Below are 21495 nucleotides of genomic sequence, written 5' to 3'. Positions count from 1 at the left end.
ACCCAAAGCTCGGTTTCTTAGGTTTATCAGCACTGCAGGGACGGACCCGAGCACAGGCATCGTGCCAGCAGCCCCCGTTGCGGGATGAGCGAGAGGCGGGTTAGCAACGTGCGAAGGCCGCGACGGGCAACTCCGTGGATAACGAGACGGCAGGAGTAACGTCAACAACCATGATAACTCGAGCATGCATAACCGGTCCAGAGTACATGAATCAAAATGGTGCAGCTGCAGGGATGGGCCCTAACAGCTTGAGGATGATGCAGCCCGAGGGGCGCCCTCAACTGAACAAACCAAAAAGTCACCTGGCACCGTCGTTGTAGATGTGTTGGGGTAGCTGGAGACGCGTGCTGTAGGAGCCGCTTCTCACGAGCCGGCCGGCTCCTGAGTCCCGAGGGGCTCCGGAGGTCCGGGGGGCTCGCGAAATTCTGACACCTCCTCCATCAGGACTGCCTGGCGCCTGGCCTCGTGAGCCGCCAGGACGCCCTGCATGCAGCGCTGGTGCGAGGCAGCCGCGTTCAGCAGGCCGAATGGCATGCGAACATAGCTGCAGGGGGAGCCCCCACTCCGGCCAACGCGGGACGGCCAGAAGAGCTTCTGAGAAGCAGCCCTATTGAGGCCTGGGATGTTGACGTAGACGCGCAGCTCGCCACCCATGTCAGGGGCGGCAACTGCACTGGATGGTGCGGGGCGATGCTCGCCACGCATGGCTCGCGCCTCCTGAAGGTCTTTGATCGCCTTGGTGATGAACTCCTGAGCGCCTGACGCCTCGCACCTTGCGCCCTGCTCATGGAAGCGCACGCTGAAGCACGCCTCCACATGGTGCCTGAACGCCTCCCTCGTGGCGTTGGTCGGGTCAGAGGCCCTCCAGACGAGAGCCCCCGAGCCCGTCCTGAGAGGGGCGCCGAACGCGCCTTTCTATGCGAAAGAAAGGCGCCCTAGCAGTGGGCGTGGGACCTGAGGCACGATCGTCGGACACCCCAGGCTCCTGACGGTCCTTGAGGAGGAGATGCTTCTTCTTGGGGACGGCCTCAGGAGGACGGATGGCACCCTCATCGTCTGAGTTCTCGACCGCTGCAGCCTGGTAGGCGCGCTCGAGGAAGCACGTCGCGTCCTTCTCGTCGCAAGCGACTGTGATGATGCCGCCACTTCCTAGCATCTTGAGGACATTGTAGCCGTGGTGAGTCGCCGCCATGAACTTGGCGAGGGGCGGGTATCCAAGGATGGCATTGTACGGGAGGCGGATGTGGGCGACATCGAAGTCGATGAGCTCGGTGCGGTAGTTGTCACGCTTGCCGAAGGTGACAGGGAGGCGAATCTGCCCTATGGGGGTGGTGGAGCCATCAGTCACTCCTGAGAAGGGCTTGATGGGGAGGAGTTGGTCGTACGGCACCTGGTGCGTCTCGATGGAGATGACGTTGAGCCCCGCGCCACCATCGATGAGTGTCCATTGGTGACAAGGACGTTGCTGCTGGTGGACGAGCGGAGCATTGGGAGCGCGCCGGCGGCGGCTGAACACTTGAGCTGTTCTGTAGAGTCAAAGGTGTTCGACAAGTTTTTGTGCACCATTGCGGAAAAAAAACTAATAAGGTTTGATGCAGGCTATATAAGCAAAGGCAAGTCATTATGCAATAGCAAAATAATTTTGCATGGCACATGCACGCACGTACTTGCATATGGGACATGCATGAAATTTGGTGCAACTAATATGCATGTGTGCATGCACACGTTTGTGGCCACATGTAAGTAAGCGACTTAGCTAGCTTACGTACGTATCTACATATTCTTTTTGCGGGCACGTATCTACATATTCTTGTATGTATATACCGGCAAGCTCGCATCCGTATGTACCTGAATACCCGCTGTATGTATAGACCATACAATATGAGTATTCAAGTATATGCGACCGGCCGGCAGGAGCGGACATGTATGCATCCGAATACCTTGCGCAAGCTACACTTTGAAAAAAAAGCATGCACGGGAGCAGCCGGATGTGTGGTCGTATAATTGGCAAGCTACAAGTTTAGAAATCATGTTGAAGACAGCACGTCCGACCCATCACCCCCCGCGTCGTCTCTCTGAGGCGACTCGGGCGGGCACCCCCGCCAAGCGCCGCCACAGCCTCTTCTCCGGCCACCGCGCCTCGCCGCCGCCGGCAAAACGACGCCGGGCAAAGCTCCGCGAAGGCTGGCGGCGGCGGGATCCATCCAGCATCGTTCTCTAGGCCCTGTTGCCCCTTTCCCTCTCCCGCATCGGGGGCTCCAGATCTGGCCTCGTGCTCCCTCTGCTCCGCTTCCCCGGCGTCGGCCGGCGCCCTCCTTCCAGATCCGGCCGGCGTGCCGTGGCTGCGGGCATCGCGCGCCCACGGGGTGCTGCCTCGGCGGCGGCTGCACCGGCTGTAGCCTGCTGGGCTCGATGTTGCGCCTCGTCTCCCCTGCTCCGCGCCTTGCGCCGGCATCCGCCGCCTCCCGCCCTCATCCGTCCGCCGTCGTTGTGGTCTGCCGGGCGTCACACCTTCCCCGCAGATCCAAAACTTCCGCGCCTTCCCACCTCTGTTGCCGCCCGTTCTGTCGTCGTCGTGCTCCTCCGTGCGCTCACCAAACGAAGGTGGCGTCGTGGCTCCTATCTCTGGAGCCCTCCACCTCCCAGTTCCCCCCGGGGGGCGCTGCACCGGTGGTCCTCGCTGGTGCCCTCGGCGTCAAGGGTGCCTGCCGGTGTTGCTCCGCCGGTGGGATTCACCTGGATCTGGGGCCGTCCATTCCAGCGCTACCCTGCGCTATTGGCGGCTGCTCTGTGGCTAGTCGCGTGGCAGATGTGACCGGGGATGGGGAGAAATCCTTGGTCGGCCTGCTGCTGGCCGAGACAGCGGCGACGCTTCCCGTCGTTCTCCATCTTGATGGCGTTGTCTTCATCCCCCGGTCTTGTGATGTTTGGGGTGTGCTCTGTGGAGTTCTATGCTTGGTGATGCCCTTCGACTACACCGGTGGCACACAGGTGTCATGGCGTCGTCTGGGCCCGGTGCGACCGTTCGAATGTACCCCATGACACAGGTGGTGTCGCGGCGTTGTGCAGTCTTGGTTGCCCGGTGCTTTTCGATTGCGTCGATGGCACAGTGTCATGGTTTAGTCTCGGCTCGCCGCTGCAGTTCGAGCGCCCGTCGTGCCCCTTATTGTGATGTCTTGGGTGTGCTATGTGGAGTTTTATGCCTGGTGTTGCCCTCCAACTACGCCGGTGGCACACAGGTGTCGTGGCGTCGTCTGGGCCCGGCGTGACCGTTCGAATGTACCCCATGACACAGGTGGTGTCGCGGCGTTGTGCAGTCTTGGTTGCCCGGTGCTTTTCGATTGCGTCGATGGTGCAGTGTCATGGTTCAGTCTCGGCTCGCCGCTGCAGTTCGAGCGCCGATGGTGCCTCTTGTTGTGTTGTGTCCCCCCTCGCCATGTGTTGTCCGTGTGTTGTTTCGCTTTATTTCTCCTTCCTGTTCCCCCTGTACTTCTGGTTCACTTGAGCCCTATCTTGTATTAGGCTGCAAAGCCTATAGGCAACAAATGAATACAATTCAGGTGGGGAGGATTCCTTCTCCCCCCGTTGACATTCAAAAAAAAAAGTTTAGAAAAACAAAACTCAACTGACCTCATCGATTTCTGTTGAAAGGCATGCTTGAAGCGACAAGGCATGTATTGGTTTGTTTCCTTTTCCTTGTGCAGACTTGGACATCAAGAAAAAGAATAGAAGGAAGGAATTAGCCGCGACTGCGTACAAGCACCAGCCTTCTCGTCCTATAAATATAGGAGGAACCACGAACATCAAAGGGGGTCAGGAAAAGACCGAAGGCAGAGGAGACGAGGAGACCGGCGTACGCCCTCCACGCAAAGACGCGCCCACCATGGTGGCACTCTTGCCGGGCAGCACACAGGTTGCTTGCCTATACGGCGGCAGCGCGTGCGCCAAGGCATGAAAGAGATGACCAGTCAAAGGGACGTACGCTGACAAGGAGCCTACACCTCAAATCAGCACATATATACATCTATTTCCTTTTGTATGCAGGACAAGATACACATGCACGTGCACGATTGTCCAAGAGCAGCATGTCCTGAGCATGGAGGAGGTGTTCGCCACATGAGTGAGCGCCTAGGAGGACTACGCGCTAGTCCTCCAGCCAGTATGATGGCCGCTCTTGGAGACGACATCATCGGCCCTCTGCCGCTGACTTCTTCAAGCTCACGACGACGGGGCTAATCTTGTACTTCACCGTGCCAAGACGTTGAAGATGACGGCATACCAGCGGTGCTGTCGACGCGCAGCCCGCTGGACTCCTGGTGGTGGCCTCCCTTGGTGATGAGGCCGACGACGTCTACTTCATCAAGCTGGAGCCCCGGAGGCGGGAGGTTCGCGAGGATACCGCCATGGATGGCGACATGGAGCTCGCTAGGACGATGCCCTCGTTTTTCTTCATCAGGCTGGCGCAATGGAGGACGAATGTACGGAGGCTCGCGCGGATGCGGCCGCCGTGCCGCGGTGGATCGTGGCGCGGAGTTCGCCAAGACGACGCCAGTGTCAACTTCATCAAGCCGGCGCCATGGAGGACGAAGGCATGGAGGCTTGCGAGGATGCCGCCGCTGTGCCGCGGTGGATAGCGGCATGGAGCTCGCCAAGACGACGCACATCGCCAACACCATCAACCCGGTACCGCGGAGGATCGTGGCGTGGAGCTCGCAAGGAGGACGCCACCAACGTCAACATCATCAAGCTGGAGCCCGTAGGCGTCGAGCCGGTTGGGGATGCCGCCGACGTCTACTTCGTTAAGATGGAGCCCGGAGGCGTGGAGCTCGCAGGGATGTCGGCCGCCACGTGCCGCGGAGGATGGCGAGACGGAGCTCGCTAGGACGATGCCCGTCGTCTTCTTCATCCAGCCGGCGCCATGGAGGTCAGGCGTGGGGGCTCGCAACGATGCCACCGCTGTGCCACGGTGGAAAGCGGCGCGGAGCTCGCCAAGACGACACCAACGCCAACATCACCAGGCCGGTGCCATGGAGGACGGAGGCGGGGAGCTTGCAAGGACGCCGTCGTCGTGCCGCGGTGAATGGCGGCGCGGAGCTCAACGAGACGACGCACATCGCCAACATCATCAACCCGGTACCACGGAGGATCGTGGCGTGGAGCTCGCAAGGAGGACGCCACCGACGTCAACATCATCAAGCTGGACCCCAGAGACATGGAGCCCGCAAGGATGCTGCCATGTGCCGCGGAGGACAACAAGGACGTGGAGCTCGCCAGGATGACATCCATCATCAATATCATCAAGCTGGTGCCGCAGAGGACGAAGGCGTGGAGCTCACAAGACGTCACCACCAATGTCTACCTCGTCGAGATGAAGCCGCAACCCGGAGCCATAAAGATGACACACGCCCTCGGCGCTGCCCGCAAAACGGAGCCCGCGATGCGAAGAAGATGGCGACACACGGCAATCTCCGTGGCCCAAAGCCCATGAAGACGAGGCGAGATGGCGACGAGGCGACATGGCTTCACCAACACTAAGTTTCGATGGCCCCGTGAGGCGGCGTCCTTTGTCTTGACGGACCGCCGTAAACTCGGCGTTCAGCCGAGACGAGGTGCCAACCACACCGGCATTGCCATTGCGAGCGAGCATTGGTTTTACACCCACGCCAATCTCCATAAGAATACTCCCGCGAGGCGAACCACTTGCATACCCCGACCAAGCTGCTACATCGTCGAGAAGTCTGAGCACCCATGCAACTTCAACATCGACTACATCAACGCTGTCAAGACCGACGAGGCACGACAGCAAGGGCGGACATGGCTAGCACAAAGCCATGTTTTGAGTGGCACGTGTACCGACAAGGTCACGGGCTTTGCCGCTGCCCACACCACACACACCATCATCATAATGCATGGAGAACGCGAAGCGAAGACGACGAAGACGACCACACGGCTTAATCGGAGGTATCTCGCGGAGCAACCCGCGGGAGTAATTAACCGGGAGCCTTCCGAGGCCCCGGGAACCAAGAGACCGCAATCGCTACAGTCAGGCAGGCCGCGATAGTAGGCCACAAAGCGCATATGTAAAGGGAACTTGTAGTTTTATTTCTTTGTTTCTCCGATGAGAGATTAATAAAGTGCATGTTTCCCTATGTCTATTTGTGTACTTAGTACACTGGCACACCCGCAATGTTTTATTTCCCCTGAAGCGTAGAGAGATAATAATATAATAACCCAAGTTATTTTTTTATTATTTCTCGTGTCAAACAAATTGGCACGCCCGGTGGGACGTGGTTCTCCTCCCATCTTTGCTTCGCTATGGTCGTTGAAATCGTCTTCACCAATCTCCAACGTGCACAGCATGCTGCAAGGATCTTCGCCAGTAAGTCTCTTTCTTGCAGGTGAACTCTCCCACGCCAGCAAATCTGAGTCGGCATTGATCTATCCCGGATCATTGTCACATATGGTCTTCATCGAGCATGGAGCCAGGGCCTACATGCATCAAGCCCAAGATCTTGCACAGTTCCAAACTGTGCTGGCGAAAAAGGCGCTAAGGCGGGAGGTCGCCAAGGCAAAGAAGGAGCGTCGCGAGCTAATGGTTGAGGCGCAGGCCCTGTTTAAGGAGTCAACAAGGGCGGATATGCAAGGAGATGTGGAGCAACTCAACGCCTTCACACCAGGGCCGCCAACAGGCGAGCAAGTGCGGCTTCCCTTCACGCCTCTACCGCGACCTCACACTCAGAGCCGCCAACACCAACACCATGGCGCACCGAGGTCAAGCTGGAGGAAGGTTTGGAGGCCATCTCCCACAACCTGCGTAGGCTCATGGTGAACTCTTGTTCTTTTTGAAAGCGCGCATCCTCTACGCAACTACAAGGGGAAGAATTGCAAGGCAATACAATTTCCATCAACCTCGACGATACTCAAAGATGTGCATGGGCGCCATGTCTCCACAACTCGGCGGTTGATTGATGATCACTCTCCAACGACAATAGGTTCTCCGTTCCTTGCTTCAAGACACGACACCAGGTGGCAAGGATTCAATGTGTGGATCTTCGCCTACTCCAGGAACAAGTGAACCATATCCATAGGCGGCTCCATGATCAAGGAGCGCCGAATACTTCATTAACGCAGGGTGTAGGTAGGATAAGGCACCAATCCCAAGTCATCATCCTCATCATGAGCGCCTCGACGACAGTCTTCAACTCACCACTTAGAGTGGGGGCATCCTAACATGCCCCCCACGTTGTAAACAATGGCAAGACAAGACGGTGGGAGGAACCCTCAACCCACTCAAAGGTAGCGACCACGGACCCTCTACGAAAAACTCTTCCACCATGACATGTGCCCTGTCCTTGGTGGGAAGCTCGGCCACAACTCAAGGTGACGGCGGACAGGGCTCCATCACCCACTCGGCGGCACCATCCGCCACCCCGTTCTCTCCAGGTGAAGCATCATTAATGTAGCCACAAACTGGATCTCTCTCAATGTGATATGTGACTGGTCCAAGGTGGGGGTTGTTCACCCATCGCTGATATGGAGCTATCCTAAGGTGGTGCGTTGTTCACACCACCATCGTCGCGGAGCTTGCCCAAGGTGTGGAGATCCATCTGCATCACCGTCGCCGACATGGAGTGCCCCAAGGCAGGGCGCTATCTACACCGCCATCGACATGGAGCGCCCCAAAGGCAGGGCGCCATATACCTCCGTTGGCACGGAGCTTGGCTAGGCGGAGCTCTTTCTTCTCCACCATTGACACAGATATCTCAAAAGATGAGGCGGCTACTGGACCATCATCCCACAGCTTTCCCAAGGCGGGGATATCATCTACGTTGTTGCCTCCCACTCGGAGCTTGGTCCGAGCGGGGCTTGGTCTAAACCGCCGCCAACAAGGAGCTTAGCCTTGGGTGGTGGTCGGTCTACACCGTCACAGACATGTTAACGCCCCAAGAGGAGCGTCATCTACATCGTCACCAACACTGTTATCGCCTAAGGGCGGGCACCGTCTACACCATCTTGGAGCTTCCCAAAGGCGGGCACGACTTTTGTGCCTCTACCAACAGGGGGCTCGACCAAGGCATGGTGACGTCCACACCGTCGCCAATGTGGAGCTCACCAGACGTGGAGATGGTCCAGACCACCTCTAGCGTGAAGCATCACCCGAACGCGGGTGCAATTTACATAGCCTCGGAGCACGCCTATGGTGGGCATGCCGCTTGCTCCTCGCCAACATGGAGCGCACCAAAAGTTGGGCGCCATCTACACCACCCGCGACCATGTTGGAGGCGTCATCATCAACCTCCGGCATAACGAGGAACGCTGCTACATCAACATGTCGTCACCATCTTCATCGACATCACACTCGGCGGGGACGCCGACTACATCGACACGATGCCATCCGACTACATCGACACGGCGTCGCAATCTTCATCAACTCTTCATCTAGCAAGTGTGTCGTCTACATCGATGCCGACAGATGTCCACATGGCGTCGCCATCTGCTTTGACTTATTGACTGGCGAGGACACAGACTGCACCGACACACCGCCATTCTTCTACACAAACTGCCTACACCGAGCGGAGGTCGTCCACGTAACTGCGATGCCCCAAGGTCTACATCGACAAGCTAGTATTGTCGTCATCTTCAAGCGCCGCCGTCATGCGGCGACACTCAAGTCTACTCCAACTTCTACATCAACACACATCACCAATATCGTCTTAGCCCCGGCGAGGCGAAGTTGTACTTCACCCACATGTTTTTTTTTACCGATGAAGCAATCCATATCTTGCCAGGCACCGACGAGGCGAAGGCAAGTCATCCAGTCTGACACCGACAAGGCGGACACCACCAGGCCGGGCACCGGCGAGGCGAAGGCCGCCCACTTCATCACCAGATAATCGACAAAGACGAAGGGATATGTCTAAGCATGGCCGGAGCGATGGGCGTACCGCTCTCCCCTTCACTTCATCACCACGTCCCCACCATCTACACCAATCCAACAACGCGATCGAAGCTTTCAACAAGACACTCGGCAAGATACTCGAGAAAACGGTGACAAGGAACAGGAGAGACTGGCATGACCATCTCTTCAAGTCCTTATGGGCGTACTGCGTTACCGTCGGTACCCCAACACAGGCGACCCCATTTTTTCTTGTTTGCGGGAATGAGGCAGTCCTACCACTAGAGGTCCAGCTACCCTCTTTGAGGGTGGCTATCCAAGATGAGATCACCCAAGACGAACAGGTACAACTGCGGTTTCAGGAACTCGACGCCCTTGAAGAGGGTCGACTTAATGCCCTACAGAACCTGGAGCTTTACCGCCAGAATATGGTGAGAGCTTATGACAAGCTCGTCAAGCAACGCGTCTTCCGAAAAGGCAAGGTGGTCCTTGTGCTCAGGCGGCCCATCGTCGTGACGCACAGGACGAAGGGCAAGTTTGAGCCAAAGTGGGAAGGGCCATACGTCATCGAGCAAGTCTACGACGGGGGAGCATACCAGCTCATCGATTCCCAAGGAGTCCGACCTATGCCCCCAATCAACGGAAGGTTCCTCAAAAAATATTGATCTAGTTTATTGGGGAAACTTTTTCTGTGGGCTTTCGGATCCATGATGCATTCTCCTTAGCATTTCGTGGATATATCTAGTTTTCCCCAATTTTTACAGACTAAGTCCAACAAAAAATGGCTTTCCCCTATCGCACTACGCTGTTGATTGAAGTTTCGGCTACCCTAGGACTTGTTGGAGGGCGGCACAATGTGTTGATTTGCGGGTGGAGCGGCTCCTACACCCACATGCACGACACGTACTAGGTGTATGCTTCTGGAGGCAGCGGAGATGATTACTTGGGCACTTCTGAGTATTGAGACCCCGCGCTCTTCATGTTTCCCGGCATGCCTCGTGTTCATAGAGGCTCGCACTCCAGGGAAGACTATAGCAAAAGATCATGGAGGGTCACATGGCAACCCTGGGTTGCGCCACCAAAAGCCCCAGATAATGTGCTAGAGGGTTTTTCCTAGTCCACGGAGGTGAACAGTTGCCTTCCAAGTTCTCAAGATGGGTCCCTAAGAATCCTGGAAGAAGAGTCCTCAAGAAGTTCAGCTGAATGTCAAAGCAAGTCCATGAAGTTCGCGGCCAATCAATCATCCGCGTGAGCAATCAAAATAAAATTCCCAAAGTCCAAGAAGCAAATTCAAGAAAAATCCCAACAGTACAAGAAGCAATCAAGTGGTCCCAAGCAGAAAGGGACCCACTAGAAGGAAGGAGGGAGGTAGCTATTCACCACCCCTCAATATGCACGAAGAAAAATCGCCAAGCTGTTGTCCCAAAACCATTTATCCTGAACTTACCACACCCAAGTCTCTGGGTTCATGGGGCGTGTGCAGGGGGCATGTTGAGCTATGGGGGCCCTCAGTATGAATTTTTGTTGCCTCTCGGAAGCATCCCAAAACACGGCGTCTTCATACATGTACACCAAAGCTATTTAAGTTGTTGAGTTGGAATCGTCAAGGTCTTTTGACGGTTCCCAATGACAAGTCCTTCGGTAGCCTTCTCAGATATCACGCCTATAGCTGGTGTATAACAGGAAAACCAACATTTAAAACCCACAAACATTTTTCCCCTCTCTTTTTCGCCTGTTTTCCTCTGGTGTTCCTAGTTGTGCTCCTCCAACATCGTTTGCAACCATGGAGAGACACTCCCTGTCATTGTTGACGGCATTCAGACAACAACCACTACACCGAACTACGTCTTGGGTGTTTGGGTGCAGGAATACCTATGCGTCCCTGACAACACCGATGACAGCCTGACAACCAATGGTCTACACCGACACACACGATGGGCGCCAGAAGGCAACGCCTGCGCTCACGAAGGTGGAGCAGATTCGTCTCCGCAACCCCGTCTCCAACAACAATGAAGCATGGGGGCAGCGTCAACCCCTCAATTATCCGTAAGGCCGATGGCGTCCCGCCACTAGAATTGTCACACCATGGATGGTGTGACGATTCGCTCAACGAAGGGGAGTTGTCGACGGTCTACCGATGCCTCACCTACATCAACACAAGGAGATCATGGGAGCAGTGCACGCGCCAGTACGGCCAGCGTGAATCTGTGAAACCCTCCAATCAAGTCGGTTGGCACTGCAGCAAGGCGGTCGCGATGAGATTGGCAAATTTTATTTATTCTTATTTTCAGGCCAAGGCATGTTAGTTCGCCATGGAATGAAGACGGGATAAGGTTACCTTGTTGGCTGGCATCGTGCTTGTTATACGATCCAGCGAGCTCCCTAGATAACATAAGCGTGGATGGATATACCTACACTAAGATACATTGTTTCTAATGAATCATCTCTGGAATGGCACGCGCGTGGTCACGGAGATGTCAACTCAGAACCGGTTCTTCGGGCTGCATATGAATTATGCGCCATGAAAAGAAAGAGCATTTCATTGAGTCAAGCTCAATTTGATTCGCATTCAAGCTCGACTCGACGAGGGGGCATTTGTTCGACGAGTTTTTGTGCACCATTGCAGAAAAAAAAACTAATGAGGTTTGATGCAGGCTATATAAGCAAAGGCAAGTCATTATGCAATAGCAAAATAATTTTGCATGGCACGTGCACACACGTACTTGCATACGGGACATGCATGAAATTTGGTGCAACTAATATGCATGTGTGCATGCACACGTTTGTGGCCACATGTAAGTCGGCGACTTAGCTAGCTTACGTACGTATCTACGTATTCTTGTATGTATATAACGGCAAGCTCGCATCCGTATGTACTTGAATACCCGTTGTATGTATAGACCGTACAACATGAGTATTCAAGTATATGCGACCGGCCGGCAGGGGCGGACATGTACGCATCTGAATACCTTGCGCAAGCTACACTTTGAAAAAAAAAGCATGCACGAGAGCAGCCGGATGTGTGGTCGTATAATTGGCAAGCTACAAGTTTAGAAAAACAAAACTCAACTGACATCATCGATTTCTGTTGAAAGGCATGCTTGAAGCAACAAGGCATGTATTGGTTTGTTTCCTTTTCCTTGTGCAGACTTGGACATCAAGAAGAAGAATAGAAGGAAGGAATTAGCCGCGGCTGCGTACAAGCACCAGCCCTCCCGTCCTATAAATATAGGAGGAACCACAAACATCAAAGGGGGCCAGGAAAAGACCGAAGGCAGAGGAGACGAGGAGGCCGGCGTACGCCCTCCACGCAAAGACGCGCCCACCATGGTGGCGCTCTTGCCGGGCAGCACACGGGTTGCTTGCCTATACGGCAGCAGCGCGTGCGCCAAGGCATGAAGGAGATGACCAGTCGAAGGGACGGTACGCTGACAAGGAGCCTGCACCTCAGGTCAGCACATATATACATATATTTCCTTTTGTATGCAGGACAAGATACACATGCACGTGCACGATTGTCCAGGAGCAGCATGTCCTGAGCATGGAGGAGGTGTTCGCCACGCAAGTGGGCGCCTAGAAGGACTACGCGCTAGTCCTCCAGCCAGTATGATGGCCGCTCTTGGAGACGACATCATCGGCCCTCCATCACGCAGCTTGCTGCCGCCGACTTCTTCAAGCTCACGAAGACGGGGCTAATCTTGTACTTCACCGTCCCCAGACGTTGAAGACGCCGACAAACCAGCGGTGATGTCGACGCGCAGCCCGCTGGACTCCTAGTGGTGGCCTCCCTTGGTGATGAGGCCGATGACGTCTACTTCGTCAAGCTGGAGCCCCGGAGGCGGGAGGTTCGCGAGGATGCCGCCGTGGATGGCGACATGGAGCTCGCTAGGACGACGCCCTCGTTTTTCTTCATCAGGCTGGCGTAATGGAGGACGAAGGTACGGAGGCTCGCGCGGATGCGGCCGCCGTGCCGCGGTGGATCGTGGCGCGGAGTTTGCCAAGACGACGTCAGTGTCAACTTCATCAAGCCGGCGCCATGGAGGACGAAGGCATGGAGGTTCGCGAGGATGCCACTGCTGTGCCGCGATGGATAGCGGCACGGAGCTCACCAAGACAACGCACATCGCCAACATCATCAACCCGGTACCACGAGGATCGTGGCGTGGAGCTCGCAAGGAGGACGCCACCAACGTCAACATCATCAAGCTGGACCCCGTAGGCGTCGAGCCCGTTGGGGATGCCGCCGACGTCTACTTCGTTAAGATGGAGCCCGGAGGCGTGGAGCTCGCAGGGATGTCGGCCGCCGCGTGCCGCGGAGGATGGCGAGACGGAACTCGCTAGGACGATGCCCGTCGTCTTCTTCATCCAGCCGGCGCCATCGAGGTCAAAGGCGTGGGGGCTTGCAACGATGCCGCCGCTGTGCCACGGTGGATAGCGGCGCGGAGCTCGCCAAGACGACACCAACGCCAACATCACCAGGCCGGTGCCATGGACGGAGGCATGGAGCTTGCAAGGACGCCGCCGTCGTGCCGCGGTGAATGGCGGCGCGGAGCTCACCAAGACGACGCACATCGCCAACATCATCAACCCGGTACCACGGAGGATCCTGGCGTGGAGCTCGCAAGGATGCTGCCATGTGTCGCGGAGGACAACAAGGACGTGGAGCTCGCCAGGATGACATCCGTCATCAATATCATCAAGCTGGTGCCGCAGAGGACGAAGGCATGGAGCTCACAGGACGTCACCACCAATGTCTACCTCGTCGAGATGGAGCCCGCAACCCGGAGCCATAAAGATGACACACGGCCTCGGCGCTACCCGCAAAACGGAGCCCGCGATGCGAAGAAGATGGCGACAACGGCGATTTCCGTGGCCCAAAGCCCATGAAGACGAGGCGAGATGGCGACAAGGCGACATGGCTTCACCAACACTAAGTTTCGATGGCCCCATGAGGCGGCGTCCTTTGTCTTGACGGACCGCCGTAAACTCGGCATTCAGCCGAGACGAGGTGCCAACCACACCGGCATTGCCGTTACGAGCGAGCATTGGTTTTACACCCACGCCAGTCTCCATAAGAATACTCCCGCGAGGCGAACCCCTTGCATACCCTGACCAAGCCGCTACATCGTCGAGAAGTCTGAGCAAAGCAGGACCCATGCAACTTCAACATCGACTACATCAACGCTGTCAAGACCGACGAGGCGCGACGGCAAGGGCGAACATGGCTAGCACAAAGCCATGTTTTGAGCGGCACGTGTACCGACGAGGTCACGGGCTTTGCCGCTGCCCACACCACACACACCACCATCATAATGCATGGAACGCGAAGCGAAGACGACGAAGACGACCACACGGCTTAATCAGAGGTATCTCGCGAAGCAACCCACGGGAGTAATTAACCGGGAGCCTTCCGAGGCCTCGGGAACCGATAGACCGCAATCGCTATAGTCAGGCAGGCCGCGCTAGTAGACCACGAAACGCATATGTAAAGGGAACTTGTAACTTTGTTTCTCCGATGAGGGATTAATAAAGTGCATGTTTCCCTATGTCTATTTGTGTACTTAGTACACTAGCACGCACGCAATATTTTGTTTCCCCTGGAGTGTAGAGAGATAATAATATAATAACCCAAGTTATTTTTTATTATTTCTCGTGTCAAACAAAAGGTGATGGAGTACTTGGACCACCTGATGGGACGCGACGCCACGAGCTTGGGGAGGGCCGCGTTCACCTCACGAGCGAACTGCTTGAAGATGCGATGAGAGGCGAGGGCCTGAGCGCCACCCAAGATGCAGGCAATGGTGCGAGGTTCCTGAAAGCCCCCAGCCCCATCGTCTTGGCGATGGTCGTCGTTCCTCCTTGTCGGCGGTGGCAGCGGAGGAAGGCCGGTGTTGCCCTAAGGACGGTCCTCGCGGGGCTGGTCACGCCAGGGGCCGTCGCAAGGCTGGCCCTGCCAGCGGTCCTCACGAGGTTGATCACGCCAGTATTGAAAGGGGTCGCAGTTGTCCCAGCGGCCTCCACCGCGGCCTCCTCCGCGGCCATAGCCACGGTCGTTGCGCTCGGGACGGCGGCCGATGCGCCCGTCGCGGATTGCCCTAAGCTCCTGCCAGTCGTTGGTGTTGTGGCTGTGGACGTTGTGGAAGACGCAAAACGGGCGGCTGCCTTTGGAGGACTCGGCGTGGTCACAGCCACGCTTCATCTCAGGCTCGGCCGCGAGCACAGCAGGGCCCTTGCGCTTCACGTCCTTGCCTTGGCCTTCTTGTCTTCAGGATCGGCCTTCGAGAGCTCCAGGAGGGAGAGGCGACCTTCCTCTGCCCTCACACACTTGGTTGTCATGTTGAACATCTCCAGAGCCGAACACAGATCTTCGTGTATGGCGAGCTCTTCCTTCATCTTGACGTCCCGGACACCATCAATGAACGCCGAAATGATGGCCTCGTCCAACATCTTTGGGATCTTGAGGTGAACGTTGGTGAAGCGTTGTATGTATTTGTGCAAGGTTACTCCTGACTGCTGCCTGATGCGCCGCAAGTCGCCCACAGCAGGGGCGCGGTCGTGAGTGCCCTGGAAGTTGGCGATGAAGCATTCGCGCAGCTCGTCCCAGGAGGAGATCGACCCCACCGGAAGGTTCACGGGCCAAGAACGCGCGCCATCCTTGAGGGCCATGGGAAACCAGTTCCCCATGACTCTCGTTGCCATTTGCCACCTTGATGCTCAGCTCATAGAGCTGGAGGAACTCAGCGGGTCAGGAGTGTCGTCGTAGCGCAGAGGCAGATCCGGCTTGAACTTGCCGGGCCAGACAAAGCGGCGCAGCTCCCGAGTGAATGCACGGCAGCCCGCCGCATTCATGGATGATGGGAGCCAGCCGCTGAGGAGGAGCCTGATCTTGACGCCCGCGCGCCGCCGCCTCTGGCGGCACACGGTCTTGACGTGGTGGAGCTGGAAGCGCACGCGCTTCTCCTTGGGGCCGCTGCACCACCTAGCAGCTTTCTTCGTCACGTGCTGGCGCCCCTGCGTGGCGGGTCACGCTGGGGTGCCTCGCTCCTCGGCTTGGGGTCCACGCCGCGCAGAGGAGGAGGAGGCGCGCCGTGAGCCACGTCGCCCGCCAGAGACGAAGGAGGACGGGGCGAACGGGGCGGTGCAGGGGCCTCGCCAGAGGTGCTGACGAGCTCGGCGATGCGGGATAGCCAGTCGTTGGCCTGGCGATAGCGCAGAAGCTCGCGCGCCATGAGCAGCACAGCCTGCGCGTTCGCCGGCCCGCGACGAGCATGAGAAGACGACGTCGTGGCTGGAGTGGGTGATGGAGTCGCGGCGACGAGTCCTGCTGCTCGTGGGCAGCAGGGTCGGTGGCAGCGTTGGCCACCGGGGAGGCAAAGCGGCGGGGCACGTCGTTGCCCACATGTGCCGTCTGAGCGACACGAGCGGCCCGGCGCTCGGCACGGGCACGGCAGGCGTCGGCCATGGGAACGACGAAACGGCGGCGGAGCAAACGACGAAAGAGCGGCTTTCACACGCCCCTACCTGGCGCCAAATGTCAGATTCAGGGCTCTGCAGACCCAAGAAAGGTTCAAACTCTGGGGCGTGTGCAAAGAACTCAACCTCTTCATCCAACCAGTTCGTCACCCCCACGACCTAGCTCGATGAACAAGAAGATGGACACGGCAGTTTACCTAGGTTCGGGCCACCTTGCGGTGTAAGACCCTACTCCTGCTTTGAGGTGGATTAGCCTCACGAGGGGCTGAGTATGAACTAGTACAAGGGAAGAACAACCTCACGAGGTCTGCTCTGGTGGGTGTGAGCTGGTGAGGTGTGGATCTAATCTGGAGAGAGCTCTCCTTCTACGGTGGTGGCTAACATATATTTATAGTGGCCTTGGTCCTCTTCCTCCAAAACGTAGGCAGGAAGGGATCCCGCAGTGGCCAATTTGAAAGGAGACAAGTAGTACATCTTATCCTGACGAAAGGTGGTCTTCGCCTGCAAAGCTTCTAGCCGTGACGCTGCGGTGGGCTCGACGATGACATCTGTCCTGTCGTCCTGGCGGTCTTGGTCTCGTTGCACGGGAATGGAAACCTTTGGTTGATTCCTCGGGACCCCGCGCCTGCGCTTGCCTCCTTAGCACCAAAGAGGAAATCTGCTCCTCTGCGCCCGCTGGCGCCCGCCTGGCCTTGGTCGTCATGGCTTGTGTCACCTCAACCTCATGAGGTGGGCACCTGCATAGAAATCCCCGCTCCTCAGGAGGCAGCCAGGGAAGGCCGCTCCCTCCGGAGGTCTTCATGTCATCCGCCTCGCGCGGCTTGGCCCCTCGCAAGGGTCTTGTCTTGAAGGTGCTGTAGATGGGTCGTATTAGGCCGTAGACGGAGCCACGCCATGGGCCGCAAGCATGCAAGTCTGGGTACCCTGGTTCCTAGAACGCCGACACTTTGGGCTTTGCAGAGCCCATTTGAGCGGCGATGGGAGACATGTACGTAATTTCACTTACGCCGATAATGTCAGAGCTATAAATAGGGGCCACATAGAAGGGGGTCCACTCCTTTCTAACTAGTTTTAGCATACTACTCCATGCATAACGATTTCGGCGCTTATCGTCGAAATCTCCATCATAACTCGACAAGCATCCCCCGACGTTGTAATCCTCGATATCCTCGATATATAAAGAAAAGAGCAAGGTAGGAAGTAAGGCGTTTACCCACCATGGGGGATGAACCTGGGTAAATCATGGTGTCCCCTTTACTTGCGTTCTAGATCTACTGTATCCTAACAGTTAGGTCTCCTCAACTACAAAGTCCACGTACTTGCTCCAGTGCCGATGTTAGGACCCAGCGAAAATCTCTTAACAACTGGTGCCGACCATGTCGTTGCCACGAAATCAGATCAAATATATGACATCATTTCATCATCATCGTCGGACGACGAACCATCTAGGGCAAGGACAAATAGCCAAGGGTCACCGGAGAAAGGCTCGGGGGCTTACTCAGCAAGAACGCCCCTACTTCTTTTTCGACCAAGGGAAGTCCAAATGCACAGGAGAAGGCGTCATAATTCAAGTCCTCCGACCCCAAACGCCCGACGAATTCAGCCAAGGAGGAGAATCATGAGAGATTCATGGTGAAAGAGGTCGCTACCAACTGCAATGCATGAGACAGATCAGGGTATCCACCCTAGAACTTCATCAACGGTCTGGACAACCAAAGGGTGAAGCAAAACTTATGTTGCCAGAAGGCGATACACAAGATCATAGGGAAGAGGATCGTTCAAGAGAGAACATGTATACAAGTAGAGCAGAATCAGGAGCGTCTCTCTGAAGAAGAAACTGTGAGTGGAGTGTTCAACTTGTCGGCTTGGCGGGAACATGATGAAGCAATCCAAAATCTCATGCACTATCCTCGCAACTCGCTGAGTTTCCATGACTCGAGGGGTACCCCCTGACATTGTAATGCTCCATATCCTCGATATATAAAGAAAAGAGCAAGTTGGGTAGTACGGCTTTCACCTTGGGGTCCTAAATCTGGGTAAATTATTTGTCCCCCTTTACTTGTGTTTTAGATCTACTGATAATCTGATATCCTGACGTGACGTCCCCTCGACTACAAATTCGATGTACTAGCTCTAGTACCACTGTTAGGACCCACGAAAATCCCTCGACATATATTACATGCATACTGTGCAGCTTGATCACTTACTTACACTACCCAATGCAGAAGACACAATTTTACACGGATGACTATAATAACTATGATACAGCATTAAAATGATATGTGCCCCTCAGAGTAAAACCTTATGCATCCATATCTCACTTTACAGTTTTCAGTGTTTGCATAAACTAGTTCCCCTTATCTAAAAAAAGTGTTTGCATAAATTAGCTTTCAACTACTTACTTCGCCAATTGGGCTGTACAGACTGCGCTGGCTCTTGAGTTGAAAAAATAGATAGCTAGCATAAGCCACAAGCATTATGCAGCTACTAAACCTTGAAAGAGAAACTTCGGATTTTCCATAGTGCGCTTCAGAATGTGTAAAGTGAAGCACCGCTGGAAACATTAGACCCAAGACAGCCATCAACAACAACCCAGAGTTCACAACAGCTGATGCCTACATAGAAAAATGCAAGTTAATAGAGATAAAATGTGTGGATAATAATGAAAATAACCACCTTTCTATTCTTACCTTATTGAAGACCTGATCTCTATTAGGATGAGCAAGCCCACCAGCAAAGAAAGCACACCCAAGAACTAACAGCATGTTTGATAATATAGAGCCTAGTAGTGACTGCTGTACGACACGAATCATTCCGTTTTTCAGTGCATATATCGAGATAATCATCTCTGTCGCATTTCCAAAAGTAGCATTTAGAAGCCCCCCAACTGCAGTTTCAAAAAGGAAGAGTCTTTACCGATTGCTGAAGTCAAGATTTGAATTAGGAAGCTAAGATAATATGGAATGAAGACACATACTTGTTGGGCCAGTGTAGCAAGCAAGTTGCCTGCACAAGACAAGGCATCTGTTATTGAAAATGCTAAATGGAGCTCGAGCTCCATGTGGGCGGAACTTCTATGTTTCAAAACATTCTGAAAAATACGCATATACCCAAAGACATAATATACATGTGTGTAAAATTTCATGTTGAAATACGTTAAAATGAGAGCTACACAAAAAAAACAAATGTGTGGCTGTTTAGCACATGCACTATTCATTCTCAAAGTCCACGATTTTGTTGTCTTTTGTGCGGCTCACAATTCATGGTATTTCACCGTGAAATTTTACACACGTATACATTACATCTTTGTTTACATGTATATTTTTGTTCATAATTTTTTGAAACTGAAAATTTTGAATTTTGATTTTGTTTTTCAATAACAGGCTCCATGGAGCCCGTCCTCCAAAATGCCCTACTCATCCGTTGTAATATACAGTAAGTTATATAACATACAGAAGCTAGATTAGACAAAATCTGCTAGGCACTTACTCAGTTGCATATCCCAATCTCTCGGCCAAGGGCGTGATACCAACTAAGCTGAAAAGGAAAACCCATCCTTGCTGTGAAGCATTTGAAGGAAGCAATCCCAGAAATGGAAAGCATTATCAGGTCAGTCTTGCTGTTGCAAGTAAACGTGACGAAGAATGCAGCAGAAAAAATGAAAGCATGCGCCCCTATTATAGATTCAAAAGTAGTACAGTAGTATAAATGAAAGTAGCTAACAAAGCAGAAAGAGTAAATCATACTGCATCAACTCTGATGAATAATGCAGAGTACCCAGTTTAGATGGGTGATCATTGTGGGCATTGTTCCTTACGTGGTTCCCGGAGAGGTAGTGAAGCGTGATGGCGAGGGGCCCGAAGGGCAGGAGCACATTGATCTTGGCCTGGAAGATGACGATGCGTATGCTCCTGAGCGCCATCCGCCACTTGCTCCGGGGCGAGAGCGACTCCGCCACCGCCGCGAGCGAGCCGATGTGCTCGAAGTCGAGCGACTGCATCTTCCTGGCCGGCGGCGGCGTGCCGGCCGCCATATCATCATCCTCCTCGAACCCTAGCTCGGCCTTGTCCGCCGCCCCCGTCATCTGAACAAATCTAAAACGAAGCGAATCCAAATCAAGAACCGCCACCGATCCCTGTCAACCCCCGGACAGCGCAAGAATCCTACCTCCCGCGCGACGCGGACAGATGAAGATAGCGCTCCAGGAAATGCGAAGGATTACGGCTCGGATTTGGATGGTCGATTTCGAATCAACAAGGCCTCTCCTCGTTCGTTCTACTAATCTTTTTTATCTGACTATGTTTCGTCTAGATAACTAAGGCCACGTACAATGGTTGATAAGATAGTTTATCTTAAATTTTGCATGTAAATTACAAATGACAAAAAAAACATGTCTACAATGAGTCATCTTTTAGCCTTATCTTTAATAATTAGTTGTTTCTAAAATTATAGTGAGACAAATTGTGCTAAGAGATCATCTCTTGTCTTTTCTTAAATAAGATAAGACAAGCCTTCTCGTATGATTTCTTTCTCCTCCATCTCATCATTTATCATACGTGGCACACCTAAGATAGCATCATTGTACATGCTCTTAGAAAAGGCTTGTCTTCTCTTATGATCTCTTAGCATAATATATTGTAGACATTATTTTAGGAATAGCTAGTTATTGAAGATAAGGCTAAGAAATAATCTATTATAGACATTATTTTTTGTCATCTCTAAATTACATGCAAGAATTAAGATAATGTTGTCTTATCAACCATTGTACATGCCCTAATATGACATCATCTTATATGTGACTCTTTCAACTAGTCAATGTGTACGTCCAATGCATGTTAATTTGGAAATATATTAAGTGTATGTGGATGTTAAGTAGGATATTATTTACGTATTATTATATGATTAGCACTATATTGGCATGAAATTAAGTACACGCTAAAGTGTTGAGCGCTCGACATTGAAGTAATCTCGGTCGTTGGATTGACATAATTTAATGATCGAGATTAATTGGATTTGCATGTTTGGATCTTTTTATATTGGTATATAGATATAGATAACTGAATGATTTTGTTGTTTTGTTTGTTTGTCTTATTTTTCTTTACTCCTAAAGGAGCAGTCCGTACGTC

General features: G+C 53.9%; 1 protein-coding gene across 3 annotated transcripts in view; it reads right to left on the bottom strand.

Moving 5' to 3' along the window:
- Positions 1–20657, bottom strand: part of LOC119285852 (vacuolar cation/proton exchanger 2) — a 39568-nt gene extending 18911 nt beyond the window's left edge. For 2 of the 3 annotated variants that reach the window (XM_037565183.1, XM_037565185.1), the window contains exons 1-6: positions 20537–20657; positions 20187–20463; positions 19859–19929; positions 19347–19375; positions 19060–19256; positions 18772–18984 (exon numbers count right to left, since the gene is read on the bottom strand). In XM_037565183.1, coding sequence (XP_037421080.1) covers positions 18772–18984; positions 19060–19256; positions 19347–19375; positions 19859–19929; positions 20187–20453 — 777 coding nt within the window. In that variant the 5' untranslated portion in view covers positions 20454–20463; positions 20537–20657. The remainder of the gene's footprint in view (positions 1–18771; positions 18985–19059; positions 19257–19346; positions 19376–19858; positions 19930–20186; positions 20464–20536) is intronic. The other variant, XM_037565184.1, reaches the window with a different exon arrangement.
- Between the last annotated feature and the right edge of the window lie 838 nt (positions 20658–21495).

The sequence above is a fragment of the Triticum dicoccoides genome, chromosome 4A (assembly GCF_002162155.2).
Source record: "Triticum dicoccoides isolate Atlit2015 ecotype Zavitan chromosome 4A, WEW_v2.0, whole genome shotgun sequence".
NCBI lineage: Eukaryota > Viridiplantae > Streptophyta > Magnoliopsida > Poales > Poaceae > Triticum > Triticum dicoccoides.
Note: the sequence above shows the minus strand (reverse complement) of the source record. Positions and strands in the feature narration are given on the sequence as shown.